General features: G+C 42.4%; 1 protein-coding gene across 2 annotated transcripts in view; it reads right to left on the bottom strand.

Moving 5' to 3' along the window:
- The window catches only part of pgap1 (post-GPI attachment to proteins inositol deacylase 1), a 184,058-nt gene that overhangs the window by 24,020 nt on the left and 137,442 nt on the right, over window positions 1–22,596 (bottom strand). For both annotated transcript variants that reach the window (XM_085985823.1, XM_085985822.1), the window contains 4 exons: window positions 17,976–18,069; window positions 16,381–16,471; window positions 16,037–16,234; window positions 11,312–11,447 (listed from right to left, as the gene is read on the bottom strand). In XM_085985823.1, the coding sequence (XP_085841949.1) occupies window positions 11,312–11,447; window positions 16,037–16,234; window positions 16,381–16,471; window positions 17,976–18,069 (519 nt within the window). The remainder of the gene's footprint in view (window positions 1–11,311; window positions 11,448–16,036; window positions 16,235–16,380; window positions 16,472–17,975; window positions 18,070–22,596) is intronic.

The following is a 22,596-nucleotide window of genomic DNA, read 5'->3' as shown; positions in this document are numbered from 1 at the left end:
TAGCTTCACTTCACCCCCGTGGAGGAGACGGTGCTGGCCCTTCTTGGCAGGGGCATGGCTGAGCACCTGGCCAGCAGCAGGGCTGAAAGGATACAAGATGCTGGTATCCTCATACATTATCATCCTTCTCGCATGCACCTCTTGCTTTCCTGCCCTCCCGTTACCACAACTCCACCCTTTTGCCTTCCTCATTTCTCACATCCAAGAAATGTAGCCTGCCCAGCCAATGGTTGACCAAGAAGAGGGAGAGGAGAGTGAAGAAACACCGTCATTCGAGTGAAGAAAGAAGAAACACCATCATTCGATTTCACACTTCCAGCCACCAGCTCCTCAAGGTCAACCAGCAAGGCCATTTGCAGTGTCCCCCACTGAAAGTCAACAGCCTTCCACCAGCCATGTTGCAGACAATGGGGCAAGCGCTGTGTTAAATCTGTAGGATAGGCAAAGGCACACGCAAGACTGTCACTGAGAGAACACACAAGGGCAATTAGTTGATTTCTTGATGTCATATTGGATGGATAGATGTATAAAGTTGGATTGGAAAGTTTGCTTTGTGGTGGCTTTTATTTCAGCATCATGGCCAAGAGGACGCTGAGATGGTCACTAACAGAGGGAAGGGAAGGTGTGGGACAAATGCTGAAAGGGGAATTGGGATTATGGTCACTGGTACCACAGGCGGATGATTCCATCCTGGATAACCCGTCTAGAAAGGGACAGTCTGGGTTTCCTCCTTCCCTCTGCTTTCCCCTCTTCTGCCTCTTCCTCTTCCCTCTGTGAGCAGATGCTGTAAATCTGAAATAAAAACATAAAATGCTGGAAATACTCAAATCAGCCAGCATCTCGACCTGAGACGTGAACTCTGTTTCTGTCTCCATGGATGCTGCCTGACCTGCTGAGTAATTCCAGCATTTTATGTCTTCTCAGAGGCCTTCCTTCACCATCCGAGCAAGCATCCAGCAGCACACTTGGAAAACTTTTAACATGTAGTGCACCAAGCCACTACTTCAATAAAAAAAAATCCAGTTCAAAAGCTTAAATGGAAAATTAATTGAAAGATGTGTGTCCCTTTAAGAAGTGCTGACAGTGTCTGTCAGTCTGCTGCATGCTCGCTTTTCAGAGTGAGCTTAGGACCCAGCGCTAAATTCAGCACCAAGGTCGTAGTTCGCAGAGTGTGGCATCAAGTCGGTGTGATGTCATGCTCTCCATATTTGCATCTCCAGGGCGCCAGTGCTGCTATCGGCAGCATTAAGGCCCTCACCAAAATGGCTGCCGCTGAGTCCCATGCCAGAGAAGGATGTTAAAGTAGCAGCTGCCATTTTTTGCCAGGATTGCGGTGCTAACTCGTGGCGGTAAGGTAGGGAATTTCTAGGCCAAGATGTAGTAATAACATCAGACCCCAAAAGGTGGTAACAAATTTAACAGTAGTATGGAATGTTTAGACACGAAAGGAGGTGATGTAGTGCTATATATCAGGAATACATGGAAGGTTAATTAAGTTTATTCCTTTGGGACTCAAAGTTGCAACACTAACTGCTCTGGTTAGAAATCTTGAATGTGAAAAAAGAATACACTAATGCCTCCATCCATATAATCTCCTACCGATATTCATAGCCACATCACTACCTTGCCACCTCCCATGGCCTCTCAACTCGTGTGATCTTCACCAACAAGGCCAGCTTTGATCACTTCCTTGTATCCCTCATCTTTCAACCCCATTTCCTTCTGCACCTACCTTGGAAAAAAACTCTCCTCCAATTCATTTACAAGTGCAGTCCAAAACTCCCACGAAAACATAACTTCCTCCCCATTGTATTCCAACCCTGAGATAAAGACCAGCATTCTGTTAGCCTTTTTGAATGTTTTCTATACCAGTCATAGAAAACATAGAAAAATAGAAGCAGGAGTAGGCCATTCGACCCTTCGAGCCTGCTCCGTCATTCAATATGATCATGGCTGAGCCTCTATCTCAATACCATATTCCCGCTCTCTCCCCATACCCCTTGATGCCTTGTGTCTGCTAGCTTTTAATTATTTGCGTACTTGGACATCCAAATCTTTTTGCTCCTCAACAATTCTTAGTTTCTCACCATTTAGAAAATACTCTGTTCTATCTTTCTTGCGTCCAAAGTGGAAAACCTCACACCTGCTCCCATCTGCACTATGTACTGTCCCTCCTAACTTAGTGTCATCTGCAAATTTATACAACTCTCTATTCCTTCATCCAAGATATTAATAAATATGCTGAAAAATTGAGGCCCGACAACAGACCACTTGTCACATGCCGTCAATCACAGTACGTACCCTTTATCCCCATCCTGTATCCTATCTCCCAATATCCAAACCAAGTCAAAGGCTACTTCCAATTCCATGTGCTTTCATTTTTACAAATAATCTCTTGTGTGGAACCTTACTGAATGCCTTCTGGAACATAGATAACATCCATAGACAATCCCTTATCAAACCTAATTAGCGATCTCCTAAAAAAATTCAACTAGATTAGTCAGACATGACTTAGCCTTAAAGCCATGCTGGCTTCCCTCTGATCAGCTCAAATTTGTTCAAGTGCCCAGTCCCTCTACCCTTAATGACAGATTCTAGCAGTTTCTCCACAACCAATATTAAACTGACAAGCCTGTCGTTACCTGGTTTCTCTCTCCTATCCTTTTTAAATAATGGAGGGGCATTTGCAAATTTCCAATCCAATGACAATTTCCAAATCAAGAGAGCTTTGAAAGATCATGACTAACACTTCTGCAATTTCTTCATCTACTTTTAATACCGTGGGGTGGATTTTAATTCCTATTATTTTCTCCATTATCATATTTTTTACCTGTACTGAATCCAATAAGTTCCTTGCCTTGATTTATTATTAGTTTCCCTTCTATCATTGGTATTTTATCCTCTTCCTCTGCTGTGAAAACAGATACAAAGTACTCATTTAAGAAATCTGCCATTACCTTGTTGTCTATTACAGTAACACCTGCATCTGTCTTTAACGGGTCCACATCTCACTCAGCCAGTCTCTTACGTAATATATTTCTAAAAACTTTTACGACTAGCCTTTATATTCCTTGCAAGTTTCTATCACATCTCCTTGTTGTAGCTCTTAATATTTTCTTTGTCCCTTTGTTGGTTTCTGTAGTGTATGTACCTTTAAGAGGAACTATGTTTTTGAAGCCCCTGTATACTGTAGTGCCAGTAGTGACCACTTGGGTATATAAGCCTGTGTAGCGTCTTGTGTAGTTAGTTCACCTCCAGACTTTGTTCAGTAAACACTTGTTAAATCAACTCCTGCATTCCGTGTCTCCATTAACACACGGGTCTAACAGTGGCGACGAGTTAAAAATGAACTTACCTGCAATTCGGCAGCACCTCAAGGAGATCGATTCCTCAGACGAAGGTCAAAGCCAGAAAAAAAAAACAAAAAAAAAACAAAAAAAAAACGGTGGTTTCACCAGCTAAACGGGCTGGTGGCAGGTAGTGCACTGATCCTTCCTGGGCTGCGGCGGGCTAGAGCTCGATCAGGTGGCTCTGCAACGGGGCCGGGCAGCGAGTCGGGAAGCAGAAGCAAAGAGAGAGAGGGTGGAGCACTCAGGGCGCGGCTGGTGCTGCAAAGCAGGTCGGCGTTCGGACCGAACAGAGGGAGGGGATAGTCCCAGAGGGTCCGCTCCACGACGGGAACGGTTCTCCAAGTAATGGAGAAACTATTGAAGCGATACATAAAAAAATATATAGGAATACCGCAAAAAGCTGCAGGTCGCAACGGGAACCGCAGAGAACAGCGTTGGCAGCAGCGGCAGCAAAGCGCGGGAGGCGCCATCTTAACTCGGCGGGGAAGAAAGAAAAGCGCGGGAGGCGCCATTTTGATCCATCGGGGACGGAGGAAAAGTGCGGGAAGTGCCATTTTAGATTTTCAAGATGCCGAAGACTGGCAATATTACTGCTTTCGATAGTGATATAGAAGATTGGACCACATATGTGGAAAGAGTGGAGGTATATTGCAAGGCGAATGAAGTAGCGGATGATAAAAAGGCATCGGTACTTCTAAATCTGATGGGCGCAAGGACATATGGGCTGTTACGAAACTTGATCACTCCAGCCAAACCGACGGACAAGAATTTTAAGGAGATTGTTGATGCCTTACAGGAGCACTTAAACCCAACACCGCTGCTGATAGCGGAACGATTCAAATTCTTCAGGAGGAATCAGCACAAGAATGAAAGTAACGCTGATTACCTCACCGAATTACAAAAGCTGTAAAAGCACTGCCAATTCGGGGCAGGACTGGCAGATTCTCTATGAGACAAATTCGTTTGCGGTCTCCTAAGCGAAGGAACACAGAAAAGACTACTTTCTGAGAAAGATTTGACACTGGACAAGGCTTTCAGTGTGGCTGTATCATACAAAGCAGCAGCAAGAGGAGCTGCAGAGATACAGCAAAAGCCACAGGACTTCGGCACCCATGAAATGACATGGGGTTTCGAGAGATGTTATCCCTGCGGCAGATCCACCCATGACCAGAAGGACTGCTGGTTCAAGGACAAAGCATGCAGGCAATGCGGAAAGATGGGACACATTGCACGTGTATGCAGATCTGGAAAGAAATCCGCTGACAGTAAAAAGGTCAATAAGGAAAAGTACAGAAAGGTACAAATGATGACGGACAGTAGCTCCGAAGGCCAGAAGAGCGATAGCGACTCCGGAAACAAGAGACTAAGCTGTCTCAAATTATATAATGTAATTGCCAAAGAAGTTTACCAGACCATTTGGGTTACCCTCACAATAGCGGGGTCCCCAGTCAAAATGGAGCTAGATACAGGATCAGCTCTGACCGTCATGAGTCGACGGGATTACGAGCAGCTATTTCCGCATATACCTTTGAAAGACACATCCATTATCTTGAAGACATATACGGGGCAGAAAGTATACCCCAGAGGAAAAATAAGGGTGCCTGTTGTATACAACGGCAAGGAAATACAGAAGTTGTATTTATACGTTCTGCAAGATGGTGGTCCACCGTTGTTGGGACATGAATGGATCAGAAAGATACGTTTAGACTGGCACTCCATTCAGGCACCAACGGTGACCAGTAAGAAAAAAACCGATGATGACGTCATACCTGGACGATTAAAAGAAATCTTGGCTAACGCCAAAGAAGTGTTTCAACAGGAACTAGGAACCCTGAAAGGCGCCACCGCCTCAATAAAAGTGGAAGATGCGGCAATTCCCAAGTTTTTTAAGGCAAGGCCGGTGCCATACGCAATTCGTCCAGCCGTCGAGGCAGAGCTGGAGAATTTGGAAAAAGCAGGCGTGTTATCCAAGGTAGATTGGAGCGAGTGGGTAACACCCATCGTCCCGGTCATGAAGAAAACGTTGAATAATGATAAATCTGAAGAACAGAGAAAAGTTCGCATCTGTGGGGACTTCAAGGTGACTGTAAACCCGGTTCTTCACACGGTACAGAATCCTCTTCCGAGGATAGAAGATATTTTCGCCTCACTATCCGGAGGGAAACGTTTCACCAAAATTGACTTAGCACAGGCATATCTACAGATGGAGGTTGAGGAGGCCTCTAAAAAGTATCTCACGATAAACACACACAAAGGCCTGTACCAGTACAATCGACTGGTTTTCGGAGTGGCATCAGCTCCGGCTATCTGGCAAAGAGCTATGGAGCAAGTCCTGCAAGGGATTCTGGGGACTCAATACTACCTAGACGACATCCTTGTAACAGGAGAAAACGACAACGAGCACCTTGCCAACTTGGAGCAGGTGCTCACGAGGCTGAGAGAACGGGGCCTACGAGCAAATCGCCCCAAGTGCGAATTTTTCCAGAAACAAATATATTGTGGCCATGTCATTAACGAAGAAGGGTTGCATAAGTCACCTGAAAAAATTGAAGCGGTCGTAAAGGCCCCAGCGCCTGAAAATGTCTCACAATTAAGGTCGTTCCTGGGGTTAGTAAATTACTATCATAAATTTTTACCAAACTTGTCGACGGTTCTGCACCCTCTTAACGCACTGCTGCAAACGGGAGTAGTTTGGAAATGGAGCGAAGACTGTAAACGTGCCTTCCATAAATGCAAAGGCTTGATCACGTCCAGGGAAGTGTTGGCTCATTACAACCCATCACTGCCAATCAGACTGGCGTGCGATGCATCCCCTTACGGCGTGGGAGCGGTATTATCGCATAGATTCCCTGATGGCTCGGAGCGGCCGATAGCTTTTGCGTCACGCTCATTCAACTCAGCTGAGCGTAACTATGCCCAGATCGACGGAGGCACTCAGCCTGGTGTGGGGGGTGAAGAAATTCAACCATTACCTACACGGACAAAAATTTACCTTGTTGACTGACCATCAACCCCTCGTCTCCATATTCAACCCTAAAAAGGGCGTTCCCATTATGACAGCGCAAAGGCTACAGAGGTGGTCCCTTTTCCTCGGGGCACACCAATATGACATAGAATACAAAGGAACAAAACAGCATGGGAATGCTGACGGGTTATCGCGCCTACCGTTGCCAATGGTGGAAGAGGCGCCTACAGTGGACCCAGTGGAGATGTTCCACTCGACCATAGTGGAATGTCTACCGGTGACAAATTCTACCATTGAAAAGGAAACGTGAAATGACCCGACTCTCTCACGAGTCTACGATTTAATGGTGAAGGGATGGCCAGCACATGGCGAACAACTGTTGCCAGCATTCTCGCAAAGAAGAGAACAGCTGTCAGTGTGCCGGGGAACCTTGATGTGTGGATCCAGAGTGGTGATTCCACCCAAACTCAAGGATAGAGTGCTAAAGGAGCTTCACGAGGGGCATCTGGGTAGAGTGAAAATGAAGAACTTAGCCAGAGCGTTTGTGTGGTGGCCAGGTATCGATGGAGACATCGAAGAAATGACCAAGAGCTGTCTAGGGTGCCAGAAGGTCCAAAACGCCCCACCACAAGCCCCTCTACATCCATGGGAGTGGCCCTCATCTCCATGGCAAAGGGTACACATCGACTTTGCTGGTCCATTTATGGACTCAATGTTCTTAATCGCGGTGGATGCACACTCCAAGTGGCCGGAGGTAATAAAGATGTCCTCCACCACCATGGAAAAAACCATCACAGTATTAAGGACCATATTCGCCAGGAATGGGCTGCCTGAACAAATCTGTTCTGATAATGGACTGCAATTTGTGTCCGAAGAATTCAGGAAGTTCTTAAAAAAACAATGGGGTTAAGCACTACACGTCCGCCCCATACCGTCCCGCCACCAATGGATTGGCTGAAAGGTTTGTCCAGACCTTCAAGAAGGCCATAAAGGCCATGGGTAATGAAGACATAAATCTACAACATAAGGTAGATAACTTCTTGTTTGCGTACAGGAATGCAACACATGTGGTTACAAACCAAACCCCCGCCATGATGTTTTTCAATAGAAGCCTAAGATGCCGGCTGGATTTGGTCAAGCCAAACGTCAGAAGGGACGTAGAGAACCAGCAATTTCAAAGCATGAATGAAAGGCCAACTAGAACCTTCCAGATAGGTCAACCAGTTTTGGCCCGGGACTACCGTACCGAGAAATGGCAGCCTGGAACTATTTGCACACGACTAGGACCGCTGATGTATACCGTGGACATTGGAGAAAGCATAATAAGGCGCCATGCTGACCAGATCATAGAGTCATCCGAAAAAGGACAACCTACACCACAAGTCTATACGCCTAGTGATGAAGCAGAGATACCCATAGTATCTACCTCCGATCCGGTGATACTGGAACCAGATGAACCCGACACTGGCATTGAAGCCGAATCGACCTTGCCAAAAGAACCTACTACACCACCGAGGCGTTATCCGGACCGAGTCAGGAAGCCTCCAGAGAGACTGAATTTGTAATTGATTAACTTCAGCAAATGTGTATATTATTGTTCTTGTAAAAATGTTATTTAATGATTACTTAAAATGTTATGTACTATTTATCTAAAAGGGGAGGAATTGTAGTGTATGTACCTTTAAGAGGAACGATGTTTTTGAAGCCCCTGTATACTGTAGTACCAGTAGTGACCACTCGGGTATATAAGCCTGTGTAGCGTCTTGTGTAGTTAGTTCACCTCCAGACTTTGTTCAGTAAACACTTGTTAAATCAACTCCTGCATTCCGTGTCTCCATTAACACACGGATCTAACAGTTTCTATATTTCTCCCAGTCCCTTGGACTACCACTTTTCTTAGCATTTGTGTAAGCCACTTCCTTTAGTCTTATACTGCGTCTTACCTCATATTTTGACCATGGTTGCTTGACTGTACAAGTGGAACTTTTGCTCTTTAGGGGTATGCACTGGTCATGTATTGCACTAAATACTTTTTTGAAATACCTCCCACTGCTTTTCTGTAGGTTTACCGTTAACAGCTCAGCCCAGATTCACGTGTTCAGCTTATGTCTCATTCCCTCGAAGCCAGCCTCATATAATTTTTAAAACCTTGGTTTGTCTGCGATCTTTTTCTTTCTCAAACTTAATGTCAAACTCATGTTATGGGTGACTTCAATTAACCAAATATAAATGAGGAACACTCAAATTGCAGGGCTACGGGAAAGAGCAGGGCAGTGGGACTAATTTGCCAGCTCTTTCAAGGAGCTGGCACAGGCACGGTGGACTAAATGGCCTCCCTCTGTGCCGTATCATTATTGGATTCTATGATTCTAAATAGTTCAGAGTCTAAGTTAGTAAAGATAATGTATGACTGTTTTGTGACCCAGTCAGAGGGAATGCAGTGCACATCTTGAATTGATAATGACAAGCGACCCAAACAACACACAGGAAATTAAAGTCATGGCACATTATGGGATAACAACCACAGAATGATCAACTGACCAAGAGCCAGGCAGATCATTTTTAAAAGGCTAACTTCAAAGAAATAAAGAAACAACTTAAGCAAGTTGTTTTTGCTCAACAGCAGTTCAGTAGAAAAGTGAAAACACCTTTCAAGACATAATCCTGAGCATGCAGAATAAATAGACTAAACGAGCATGACCCTAAACGGATGAAGAAGAAATCAGAATTAAATGAGGAGGAAGAACAACCTCCACAAATCGTGAGGAGAAAGGTGAAGGGACTCGGTGGAATTTAGATTCCTATCAAAAAGATGTTCAGAGGGAAAAGGACATTAGAATGGTATTGCTGTAGATGTGAAACGTAACAGTAAAAGGACAATCAGAAAATAAAGAATTTTTTAAAAATGCAAACAGAGCTGAAAGAGGATGAGCATTAGATAACATTCTAAATGCTTACATCCTCCAAGTATTCACAAGGGAGAACATGAGCAACATGCCCTCCCCCTAAATAGTGATAACATAACCTGAATTAATGACACATGGGAATTATATAGAAGTCCAAGACATGCTAAAAGGGCTGAAAACAAATAAATCCCAAGGGATGGATGGTATTTATCCTATATTGAGAGACAATAGAGAGTTGTGAGGCACCAGCAGTGATCTCGAGTGAGTCGATAAATACTGGCATGGGGCCAGTAGATTGGAAACAGATTAACATAGTGCCATTTTCAAAAAGGGTGAGAAAGGAGATGCAGAAGGACACTACAAAGGTACCAGGAGATCGTAAACAGGCTAACATGATACTCATGTCCAAAAGGGTGAGAACAATAACAACCACCTGTATTTATATAGCACCTTTAATGAAGTAAAACATCCCAGGGTGCTTCACAGGACCGTTATCAAACAAAACGTGACACCCAATGTGAAGTGTGCTGACAGGGACAGGGAGGTGGTGGCTGGGGCAGTTAGTGCACTCTCAAACACCCCCCACATGGCGCAGCAGTGCAGAAAGATGTTCAGTGACCTCATCAGGTCAGGCATGTGAAGCGGAGTCATGCATACCTTCAAAGAATGCACAGTATGAAGCATATCTGCCTGTAAAAGCGACCTCCCCTCACACTGTGTTGAAGTTCTTCCATTGCTTACCATTAATACCCAGGAGGCAGCCCATTGCACTTGCAGCATTTAAATATGTTCCTTCATGCAGAGTTTCAGATAGAATGTAATTGCTGAGTACATGCACCCGTGATCACACCCATAGTTTACAAGCTGCTCTCATCAGGTGGCACAAACTGCATCCTAAAGCAAGGTGTGCTCACCTGTCTGCAGATACAGGTGCACGAGTAATGGCAGGTGGAGACAGAGCAACTCTCGTGCAGCCTCACCTGCCTGGCACCCTTTGTTGCTCCTCTTCTTCTTCCAAACATCTCAGCTAGGGTGATTCCCACTGTGAAGTCCATAAGTGCTGGGTGTAAATATCATTTATAATTGACTTAGGCTCTTGTGAGCCTTTATGTGACAGCAGGGAAAAAAACAAAGACAAATAAAGAAAACGGTTCATTAATGGGTGAAGTACCACTGCTGTGGCCCTTCCACGACCTTAAAGCCACCCAACAATCCTGGAACCTTCCATTTCACATGGACGTAATTTGTATCTGACATTCTGCACACTAGAATGGCACAAAATGGTGTGCGGGCCATAACCACCCCCAATCAATATTTGAAATGGTTACACTTTCCAGAAATTATGGTGGAAAATGAGGCAAGCGCTAAAGTGGGCAAAGATCTGGTGCAATGGATCTTCATCCCAGTTTGCACTTCCAGAACCACAAAACTAGGCGGAGGCCATGACAAATTCTACCCGACAGTTTTATGGGTGGAAAGAAATTGAAAAGTGCTACTCTTTCTACCTTCGAACACATTTGAACACATGCAATTGCAGCCCGTGCTATAGGCAGTTTTGTGCGTTAGTATGTCACGTGCAGATGCAGCGCCATAATTTCCCATTTACTCTGATCTCAATTTTTTGGATGGCCTTTCCATTGATGAGGCAACTCACAGCAAATCAAGATTGGGAGATGCCTGGAAATAGATCAGCCCAACCTGTGTTGAGGAATCATACATTATAGAGAGACCCTCAAAAAGGGGGCAAAATGCTAAACAATGAAATATGGGGAAAAAGTCACTTATCTTTCTTAATAATGCTTTACGACTACATAAACAAGAATAATGTGATACAAGAATAAAAGTGATGCACCTCTACAGTAATGCAATCTGAAATGTTTGGTCAAGAAACTAATTAATTTTGATTTTTCATAAGTGGTTCAGAAGTATATATTTTCATTGAGTAAATGCTGAGGTATGACAACAGATCAGATTTCATTATAAAGTGAATGGTGATTAACTTGGACACCAATTTTATCACAAACTACCTCACGAACATTAGATCATCTAAGAATGATTAATGACATAACTAATCAATAAAAAAATGTTACCTTGAAAAGATAAAGAATGTAACCAAGTATGAGAGCCACAGCACCGCAGGTTGTCCAGATGATAAAGAACAGGAAAATCATAATACTGGAACTTTGAAGATTTAGTGGCTCATATTCCTTTTTAATAATACATGGCCTGTAAGATGTGAACAATGAAATGCACTAGAGCAGTGTTCAACTGTACAACTGGAGTTGAATATGAAATTCTCATTTTGTCTACTTGGAATATTTACGTTTTTGTTGTTTCCCGAAGAGTATGTCTTGCCATTTATTCCCCTTTTTGAAACTCAAATGATTTCAACAAGCTATCCCCCTTTGGCTTATGTTGTATAGTTCTGTTACACAACAAAACATTTTGTTTTCCTTTGTATGCCACGTCATTAAATTGATAGAAATAATTTAATTTAGTAACAGTAGAAATTTTCATAATTTGTTCTATGAATTGACCAAATGAAATAAGTAAATCTTTGGTCTCGCGCTGCCTCGCAGTTTCTATGGAACCGTAAATTTGAATTGTCACGATAAAAACTCTTGCCAAAGCAGTCTAATTCTCTATGCACATAAACAACATGTTTAAAGTTCTAACTATTAAGCAGTGGTGAGGTATACTCTAATACAACCTCCAGGAGGCTCCAGTTAAAAAATTGTCATTGAAGAACAGTCTGTGGTCTGTCCCCCATTTTCCTGTCAATTGACCTCAATAACAGGCTTAAGGTTGGTTAAAACGCCCTTGAGTTTAACATAAGGTACAGTATCAACAGCTGATGGAAATGTGACAGGAAATCATCAACACACTGCAATCCACCTACCTTAACAACTATGTGCGTCAGTCATCCCACAAAACTGACAGTTTTATTCAGAAAGGAAAGCAAAGATCTGCTGTGGGCATAGCAAGAATTCAAATCCTCTAGTTTATACCCAAGCAGTGAAAAATCCCAGCATGACTCATCGAGTCATCATATTGATGGCCAATGTCTTATCCTGTGTGATTCTTTTATTATTGCAGCAAACATGAGATAAAGTCATTCACAAAGGTTTAAATCTCATTCACACGAGCTAAATTCAGCAGTTTTGACCCATTACTAGTTGATCTCCCGCCGTATTGTTGAGAAAAATACATTTTTCTCTCCCTCTTCTCCCTTCCATAACTGTCTCCATGCTGCTCTCCCCTCTTTGTTTTCCTCTTTCTCTTTGTATGGTTCATACATTTTCTTTTATTACATTCTCTGCCTCCATCGACTCTTGCTCATTCCCTCATTCTGTAATTGTCTCCTCTCTGTCCTCTATAACCTACGTGTCTCCCACTATTCCTCTATCACTCACGTTTGTTCTTTTCTTTCTGTATGTGTCTCACACTTGAATTTTTTTTTTGACCTCCCAAGGAGTCCTGGAGTGAGACTTGAAACTAGGACTGTGAGCTTAGGCCAGGAGGGAATAAGGGTACTGAGATGTGGGTTGGCAAGGGAACGTGTGAGGAGCAGAGAGGGAAAGGGCACTCTTGGGCTGAGGTCACGTTGGCCTGGTAGCTATAACCCCTCTCACACTGTCAAGATGAGTTAAATTCGATAAAACATCTTGAAGATTTGTCATGTCTTTGTGCTGTCGCAGTGCAAATACATTTTAATGCCACTAAGTGCTTGGCAATGGTACTCAGCTAGGAACCATAATTACAGTTGCAGATAGAGATGGATGCAGATAAAAGGTTTTTAAACAGTTCATTTTTAATTGCAGCACTGGGAAAAATGAAATAACGCATCATGGGTAAGGGTTGCTTTTTTTTTCCAACAGCTCAGCTACAGTAACAGCTAGAATGAATGAACTTTCATTTATATAGCGCCTTTCATGACCTTGTGAAAGCCCAAATCACTTCACAGTCAATTAAATACTTTTGAAGTGTAGTCACTGTTGAAATGTCGGAAACTCGGCAGTTAATTTGTTCATAGCAAGATCCCACAAATACCACTGTGATAATGAACAGATCATCTGTTTTTAGGCGTTGGTTGAGGGATAAATGCAGGCCAGGACACCAGGGAGAGCTTCCCTGCTCTTCTTTGAAGAGTGCCATGGGATCTTTTGCATCCAGCTGAGAGGGCAAACAGGGCCTCAGCTTAACATCTCATCTGAAAGACGGCAGGCCAGCCTAGATGATATGCTCAAGTTTCTGGAGTGGGACTTGAACCCTACACCTTTTGGCGCAGAGGCAAGAGTGCTACCCACTGAGCAAGACTGACAGTTAAGTGTCATAAAAACATAAGAAATAGGAGCTGGAGTAAGCCATTGGGCCCCTCGAGCCTGCTCCGCCATTCAACAAGATCATGGCTGATCTGAGTTTGGCCTCAACTCCATTTTTCTGCCTGTTCCCCATAACCCTTGACTCCCCTGTAGTTGAAAAATCTGTCTATCTCAGCCTTGAATATATTCAATGACCCAGCCCCCACAGCTTTCTGGGGTAGAGAATTACAAAGATTCACGACCCTCAGAGAGGAAATTCCTCCTCATCTCCGTTTTAAATGGGCGACCCCTTATTCTGAAACTATGCCCCCTAGTTCTAGATTCCCCCAAGAGGGGAAACATCCTCTCAGTCTCTACCCTGTCAAGCCCCCTCAGAATCTTATATGTTTCAATAACATCACCTCTCATTCTTCTAAACTCCAATGAGTATAGGCCCAACCTGCTCAACCTTTCCTCATAAGACAACCCCTTCATCCCAGGAGACCAAAACTGTACGTAGTGGTCTCACCAACGCCCTGTAGAGTTAAAGAAAGACTTCCCGACTTTTATACTCCATTCCCTTTGCAATAAAGGCCAACATTCCATTTGCCTTCCTAATTACTTGCTGTACCTGCATGCTAACTTTGTGTTTCATGTATCAGGACACCCAGATCCCTCTGTGCAGCAGCATTCTGTAGTCTCTCTCCATTTAAATAATATTTTGCTTTTCTATTCTTCCTACAAAAGTGGATAACCTCACATTTTCCCACATTATACTCCATCTGCCAAATGTTTGCCCACTCACTTAACCTATCTATATCCCTTTGCAGACTCTTTGTGTCCTCCTCACAACTTGCTTTCCCACCTATCTTTGTATTGTCAGCAAATTTGGCTACAGTACACTCGGTCCCTTCATCCAAGTCATTATTATAGATTGTAAATAGTTGAGGCCCCAGCACTGATCCCCGTGGCACCCCACTAGTTACAGTTTGCCAACCTGAAACTGACCCATTTATCCTGACTCTGTTTTCTGTTAGTTAGCCAATCCTCTATCCATGCTAATATATTAGCCCCAACACCATGAGCTCTTATCTTGTGCAGTAACCTTTTATGCGGCACCTTACCGAATGCCTTTTGGAAATCCAAATACACTACATCTACTGGTTCCCCTTTATCCACCCTGCTCGTTACATCCTCAAAAACTCTAATAAATTTGTCAAACATGATTTCCCTTTCATAAAACCATGTTGACTCTGCTTGATTGTATTATGATTTTCTAAATGTCCTGCTACTACTTCCTTAATAATGGATTACAGCATTTACCCAATGACAGATGTTAGGCTAACTGACCTATAGTTTCCTGCTTTCTGTCTCTCTCCTTTCTTGAATATGGGCGTTATATTTGTGGTTCTCCAATCCGTTCGGACCTTTCCAGAGTCTAGGGAATTTTGGAAGATTACAACCAATGTATCCACTATCTCTGCAACTACTTGTTTTAAGGCCCTAGGATGCAGGCCATCAGGTCCAGGGGACTTGTCAGCCTTTAGTCCCAATAGTTTGCCTAGTACTTTTCCCTAATGATAGTGATTGTTTTAAGTTCCTCCCTCCCTTTTGCCCCTTGATTTCCCACTATTATTGGGATGCTTTTAGTGTCTTCTACCATGAAGACAGGTACAAAATATTTGTTCAAAATCTCTGCCATTTCTTCGTTTCCCATTACTGTATTAATTCCCCAGTCTCATCCTCTAAGGGACCAGCGTTTACTTTAGCTACTCTCTTCCTTTTTATATACTTGTAGAAGCTCTTACTGTCCTGCTTTTATATTTCTTGCTAGTTTACTCGCAATCTATTTTCTCCCTCTATTTTTTTTTAGTCACCCTTTGCAAGTTTCTAAAAATTTCCCAATCTTCTGGCCTACCACTAATCTTCGCAACATTGTATGCCTTTTCTTTCAATTTGATACCCTCCTTAACTTCCTTAGTAAGCCACGGATGGTTCATCCTTCTCCTAGTCCTTCTTTCTGACTGGAATATATCTTTGTTGAGAGTTATGAAATATCTCCTTAAAAGTCTGCCACTGCTTATCTACAACCTTACCTTTTAATCTATTTTCCCAGTCCACTTTAGCCAAATCTGTCTTCATACCCTTGTAATTGCCTTTATTTAAGTTTAAGTGTCATTAAAGAAAAGAGCTCTGTTTTTATGATTCCCACTCCTCCCCCTACAAGAGCTTGTTCTGGCACTGTAACACTCCAACAGTGCATACAGGATACACACCGAAGAAGGCAGCACTAAAGCAGAGATGTGATTAAACATCACAGTCAAGGAGAGCAGAGTAACCATTCTCCCAGTGCTAAGCTCTCACTCCCTCTCAATATCAGAAAAGTACCGTATTGAATACAGAGTTAAGTTTAACTAATCTTGAGGTCTTGTAAAATCAGACTTATGAGAAACTGCACAAATGACTGAATGCAGGAGTTTCTCTTTCCGCCTCCACCCAGTTGAGAGGCCTTACCTGTGAAAGATTGACCACAAGGAGGACAGTTGTTTCAGTAATGAATTAAAGAATATTCCACTCCAGTAGGCAATAGCTGTCCCAAATAAGAAAAGGAGAATAGAAATCATTGGGTAGGAGATGCCTTGTTCAGTTAAAATGCGAATGTCAATTTCAGGCAGCACAAGAATAGACCACATTTCCTTAAACCAGTCATACCTGTAAAAAAAAAAAAATACACCCTGATCTCAGTCAGCAAGTAGAAACAAAGCTAGGAGCGGAGATAATTTAAAAAAAAATTGAGGGCACAAAAACAAAATTAAAATATTTCTCATTCGCTTAAAAACTAATTTGAAAGTGCTTACCTTAAAAGAAAGACAGCAAGATTGACAAATGGAATAACTTTGTATGGTTTTGCTGCCGCAGTTAAGGCAACGTTGAAATCTAAACAGTGACCTACAAACAGAACAGGATCACATTTTAAAATAAACTTAATTAAGGAGCTTTTAATTTTTCCAATTGATGCAAGTGCAATTAGATGTTTTAAGTGAAGCATGTTTCTTATGTAACAGCAACATACAATGTAGTATTCATTTTCCATTGCCTCCCCACAATGAGAAGGCAATATTAAAATGAGAACAGTTTGTAATTTCACACTGCTATGTAATTGTATTGCATAGAATATACAGCACAGCAACAGGCCATTCGACCCATCCAGTCCATGCTGGCATTTACGCTCCACTCGAGCTTATATTTTTCACATAATCTTCCTATTTCTCACCCGGACATTGAGACTCAGTGCCACCTCCCTCTCCCAGAACAGTTGGAAAATGTGGTCCATAGACTTATCTCAGGCCATTATTACTGTCCCCTGTGGTTGTCCACTAGGAGGCACTATTCAGGTAGCATGCACTCTCCATTTTTCCTCACCCGAGCTGGAATATCCTGCCTTCTGATGGCTATATTGAGCTAACCAGTCGAGCAATGAGAAATGCGACCGAGACAGAAGCAACTAATAAAATAGATATGAAAATCTCAAACTTCTGGTTAAAGAACATGAACTATACCTTGAGAGGGTAACTGCAGTTTGGATTGCAGAGTTCCTCGCAACTGGCACATTTTGTGTCATGAGTACACTTTTAAAATATATACTAATTTCCTTCAAGGACTCCCCACGGCCTCCAGCCACCATACTTCCTTCCGCTACAGAGGGAGACGATCCAATCACTGGGTTCCTTACAACTGGCACTAATATCATTCCATGATTAGGTGTGCTTTTGGATAGCAGGCCTGGTCAGTGCTCCAGTTTCCAGTCACTTGTCTGAAAACTGCTGGAACAAATGCAGTTACATGGGCTTAAGTCCCATCTCTCTGCTTAAGAGTTACGTGCTCTATTGCTAAAGTGAATGGAACACCCCACTCTATTCTTTTCCAGCTCTCTGTTCCAAATCTACTGCCCTCTCATGTCCTTCCCAGGCCATGTAGTTCCAGTATCCAAGACGGTGAAATGGGCAGACTGCTCCCAGGCCATCCACTAATGCCATACTCTTGTTTATCGACTTGTGGTAAGCTAAGAAGGCACAATGGAGATCCCATCCATTTCTTCCTCCTTTTTCAAGAGGAAGCTGCTTGGTTATCTCTCTACAGTTGACACTTATCCAAACCTGTCCAGTGATCTTTTCAACGGCTGGAATGGGTTGCCAGGAAATAATGATTGTGGTCAGAACACTGGACTAATTTAAAGAACAGCTAGAAACCCTATTGAGGAGATAGTATGGTTGCAATTCTGAAAAGCAAATGTGGCAAAATGAGCAGGGTAGGGATCTGAACCAGTTTCTTGTCCCCTGTGCTGCAGGACATTGGTGCTACATTGTATTGTGTGGAGCACCAAGTGACTATTTTGTTTACATATAAAATTGACTGGTTAAAAATGCATTGTAGGCATTTATTTGTTTGTTACCTTCAGAATAAAGATGGATTAATTGTCTTCCAAATGCTAATAAAATGTTTGCAACAACATACATAGGCAGGTATACACCATGGAATCTGATCAGCTGGAACAAAAAAAATGCAACAATTCACTTAGTAAGTTTAGTCAAAATTATATTTGAACATAAAAGCCACAGCTGCGCATTTAACAAGTACATGAACACACACAGAATTTGTTCCACTGCTCCAATATATAGCTTTATTAAATGGCTAAATAGCCACAGCTTCAGATAACCAGAACATTGAAGATAAGACGCTTGTTTGGCCTCTTGGTGGTCATGATTTGAAGCCCAGCGTGGGCATCTACCTAATCTCCCTATCAACAGGCTTTCGGGAACTCTCAAACTGGTTATCTCAACAAGCTGGTATTCTCCAAATAATCCTCAGGAAAAGAGATGATCACAACTAAACATTAGATGTTCATAACAGTCGGACACATTCTTGGCTGATAATTCTAACTTTAGTAAAAAATCATTTGTTCCCAGAAAAATACAGGAAACTTTGTGTTATCTGGAGGCTAAATGTCCGGCAAGCTCGAGCCACCGGCAAAAATCAGGAGCCGTTTTGTTAGGTTTTTTTTCTTCTCGTGGCTTTTTTTCCCCAACAGTCAGGCTCTGCAAAGTCTCTGTAACTTAGCAACAGCTTCAGAGAGACACTTCCAAGGTACGGGCCGACTGTTTAGAAGCTGTTGCTAAGCAACAGTGTTTGTTGTCAGATACGGAGATGAAAAGCTCCGTATGCTTCAACATTAACGCTGGTGTGTCCGGCAGTTTTGAGGGAACGGCAACAGCTCGGTCCCGTCGGTGCCGGATAGCACAAAGTTTCCTGTACTACATTTCTTTCAATGATGTAACATAACAGAGCTCATGACAAGGTTAGATTTAACCATATTATGACATCGCAAAATGTATCCAAAATGAGACAGCCCACCTATCCATATATTTAAAAATGCTGCATCTAATACGCATTCGTCAGGGCATCATAAGTCCAAAGGACAAAACTTAGTGATTGGTTAATTAAAATAAGGACTTATCTGTTCAGTCAATAATCAAAAGATTGCCTAAATATGATTAAATTAAAAGCATTTATAAGAACCAATGAGGAATGAGTAAGCAGCAGAAAACTGAACAATCAAATCATGTGTTTTATTTGAAAGCTACCAATCCTGAACTGGTTAGTAGAAAATACCAGTCCTGAACTGGCAAATAGCAGGAAGCGACCAATTAAATTGCTAAAATGATATTGCAAGTTGGTTTGAACCACCATCTTGAATTTTTCACCTACCTGAAGATTTACCAGTAAAAGCAACGGCAATAGCAGCAGCAAGCGCAAAAGAAGAAAACAGCAACTTCTGAGAGGAAAACCATAGTTGAAGGAAGAGATAAAGAAAAAGAACTTGCATTCACATAATGCCTTTCATGATCTCATGACATCCCAAAGCACTTTACAACCAATGAAGTACAACTGAAATGTCACTGTTGTAATGCAGTAAACACGGCAGCCAATTTGTGCACAGCAAGCTCAAGATTCAAGATAATTTTATTGCCACATGTAACTAGTACAATGGAATGCTTACTCCCCACTCACTCCTACAATATAAGTATATAAAATATAAAAAGCAGAAAGTAAAAACAAGTATAAATATAAAAACAACAGGCAAATAAGCAGAAGGTATAGCAATGACAGTCCAAGTTGCAGGTCCAATAAAACACTCTTATGCACACTGCATTTTAATTTATATTTATTTGTTTATATATAAATATATATATTACATATATTTATACTACTATATACTTATCATAATACATTACTATTACTTCCAGTGGTAATAGAGGCTTTTTTGCACTATTCATCATATAATGATTGATGAATGGAAAAATGTTTTGCCTGATGATACTTGCTTACACCTGGGCACTGTCAACAGAATATTGGTGGAGAGGGAGCACCACTGCATAATCAGAGTCTATTTTGTCATTTTGGGAATGATCTGTGTCCTCCGCTTACTTGTTTACAAACCCAGTAAAGAGTGTTTTATTGGACCTGCAATGATGTAAAACTTTATACTGATGGGCCTTCTGCCAGATGTCACTGTGACATAGTGGGAACTCTGATATCTCTACCTAAAATCTCTTTCCACTTCCTCCTCCCATACAAGGATATTATAGTTTACAACTTATGGACAAAGGCACATCTGCAGCCATGAAATCTCAGATTTTGGATTTCCCAAAATAAATCCATCCTTTCACCAAATCTATCCTATTTAAACCAATGTCAAGATCTTCAATCAGGCAAATCTGAAAAAAAACCATGTCTAACTACTATGCCTGCAATGCCATAGGCCCTCTGGAGCTGCTGTTTGTCAGTGTAAGTGAATACTCTAAATAAGAGGCAGCTCTTCAAGTAGCAACCTGTAGTTTTCACAAATGGTATATTGTCCTCTTGATCAGAGTATCTTACAGTTTGTGCCTAAGAAGTACAATGCTCAGACTAGAGCAGTATGTTTACTGTGATGCATATCTATTTAGGCTTCATAAACTCTGACAATATGTTGAACAACAACCCAACTAACTGAAGGCAGAATAGTGTTGTCATAAATTAATGAGGCTGAACTGTATGCACTATTAAATCATTTTTATAGATTTTTTTTCCAGGGATGGATTCAGAATTAAGTGAGTTTCAAAGCGGGTAGGGGGATGTAGGTGTTGAACAATACAAGGAAGCAGTCAGAGGTGGCCTTTTTGGTGGTCGGGACCACAGTAGTAGAGAGACCATGGGAACGGCGAGATCGAGGGGTGGTTGCAATTGTGGTCAAGAGAGTTTCTCTGGTGGGAGAGGATCAGGGAGGACAGGAGAGCAGTAAATTTGCAGGAAAGAGAGCAAAGAAAGTGGAGATGGAGATTGAAATTAGCGAGGCTGAGGAAGAAAATAAGTTTCGCAAAATTCAGGCAGCTCCCCCCCAAATTTAAGCAGCTCCCCCCACCGCCCGAAGATTATTTAATTAAGAGAGACCCTGGTTGGACTGATTTTAAAAATCCAGGGGCACACAAAATGGCTGCGGTCAACCTCGTGACCAAAAGCCTGCAAGTCCCAATTGTGGACTCCGTGACAAGCGAACAGCTTGGGTATTTTTGATGTCTGCGAGATCACGAAACCAGACAGAACTTTTACATTTATGTATTGGGAGCAAACTCAGTTACATTCAGGCCCCCGTTTACAGGCCATCAAGCTTGTTTACTCAAACGATCCAAACGATCAGCGGAGCCATCCAGGTTAGGCTGGCCCCATCAAGGAATCTGTTGAACCAAGTAGAGCAGCTTTGGGACCGTCAGAAGCTATTACCGGCCATCTAAGTCGATGGGCCAAGATCGACACCTTTTTGTTCAATTCCAACCCGCTCAAATCAGACAAAGGATGAGCTGATTTAGTGCGTGAGATAAGGGCTACCGAGAGGAGTATAACTATAGCCCCTCAGGAAGCCACGCTCTCTCTCTCTCCTCGCCTCCCGCGCCCTGCCTGCCACCACCCCAGGAAAAGGACCTACGAAGAAGAGCCTGTCCCGAGAGGTGAAATACCCTGCCAGAGACTATTTTATTACTGGGGTATTTTCACCTGGACGGTACCCTGTGCAGCATTGAAACCACGTGGCATCGAAAGACAGCAGGGCAAAGAAGCAAGATTCTCGTCTGTTTAAACGACTCGGACTGGTGAGCATGGAATTCTGACCCCTCATAAGATAGCCTAGCGAGGTTTAGAGGGTGGGAGTTAAGGGGATTGCTAAAATTGTCATTTTAGTCATTTTCCCTCGATGTGCCGTTTATTTCCCATCCCTGTTAAGTGTAAGTGTACTGCATCCATATTATCCTTTGTATAGAATCGTTCTCTGGTAATAAAATCTTGGTTTTTCTTTGCACCAAACCACTGGTCTGCTCATGTTCTATATCGCTACCTGCAAATAAGTCCGGTGGTCAGAACTCAAAAGGGGCGAGCGATTCAAACCGCTCAAAGGGGGTAGTCAGAGGCATAACTGACAAACCCAAGACACCCACACAGTAAAACCCCTTACAGAGGATAACTCGGAGAAACTGCGCTGGGGCTTGGGGTGGTGGAGAAGCTTTAAGGAGCGGTGATGCTTGAATAGGTTCTCAAAAATCTTTCCTCAAAATGTCCTATAGTTTGTGAAAGGGAACAAGTGGAGGTTGAGAATATCGACAAAAAGATCTCATTTTAACATATTCATGAACGAGACAATAGTACATTTAAACTAATGCTTTCTTTGAAATTACATGGCCATGTTTTATTTAGAATACACTACCATGCTGGCTGAAGAAATATGGCTGCTGTGATTTATGTACACATATTCAACATCTGAAGAACCCTTGCCCACAAACATACAAATGATCTATTATTATACACAGTTGAACCTTTCAGGACAAATATTGCATAAGTTTTATCAACACTTAGATCTGCTTACAGTTTAAATATGAAGGTGGTTCCAATGATCAGAAACACAACTTACAAGCACAGAATGTTCTGAACTGGCAAGTTTTAACTTCTTCCCTCTGGGTTTCAACCAGCTAAATCGTTCCCTAATT

The sequence above is a fragment of the Somniosus microcephalus genome, chromosome 4 (genome assembly GCF_052327205.1).
Source record: "Somniosus microcephalus isolate GS21.2 chromosome 4, FLI_Smic_1.0, whole genome shotgun sequence".
In the NCBI taxonomy this organism is placed as follows: domain Eukaryota; kingdom Metazoa; phylum Chordata; class Chondrichthyes; order Squaliformes; family Somniosidae; genus Somniosus; species Somniosus microcephalus.
Note: the sequence above shows the minus strand (reverse complement) of the source record. Positions and strands in the feature narration are given on the sequence as shown.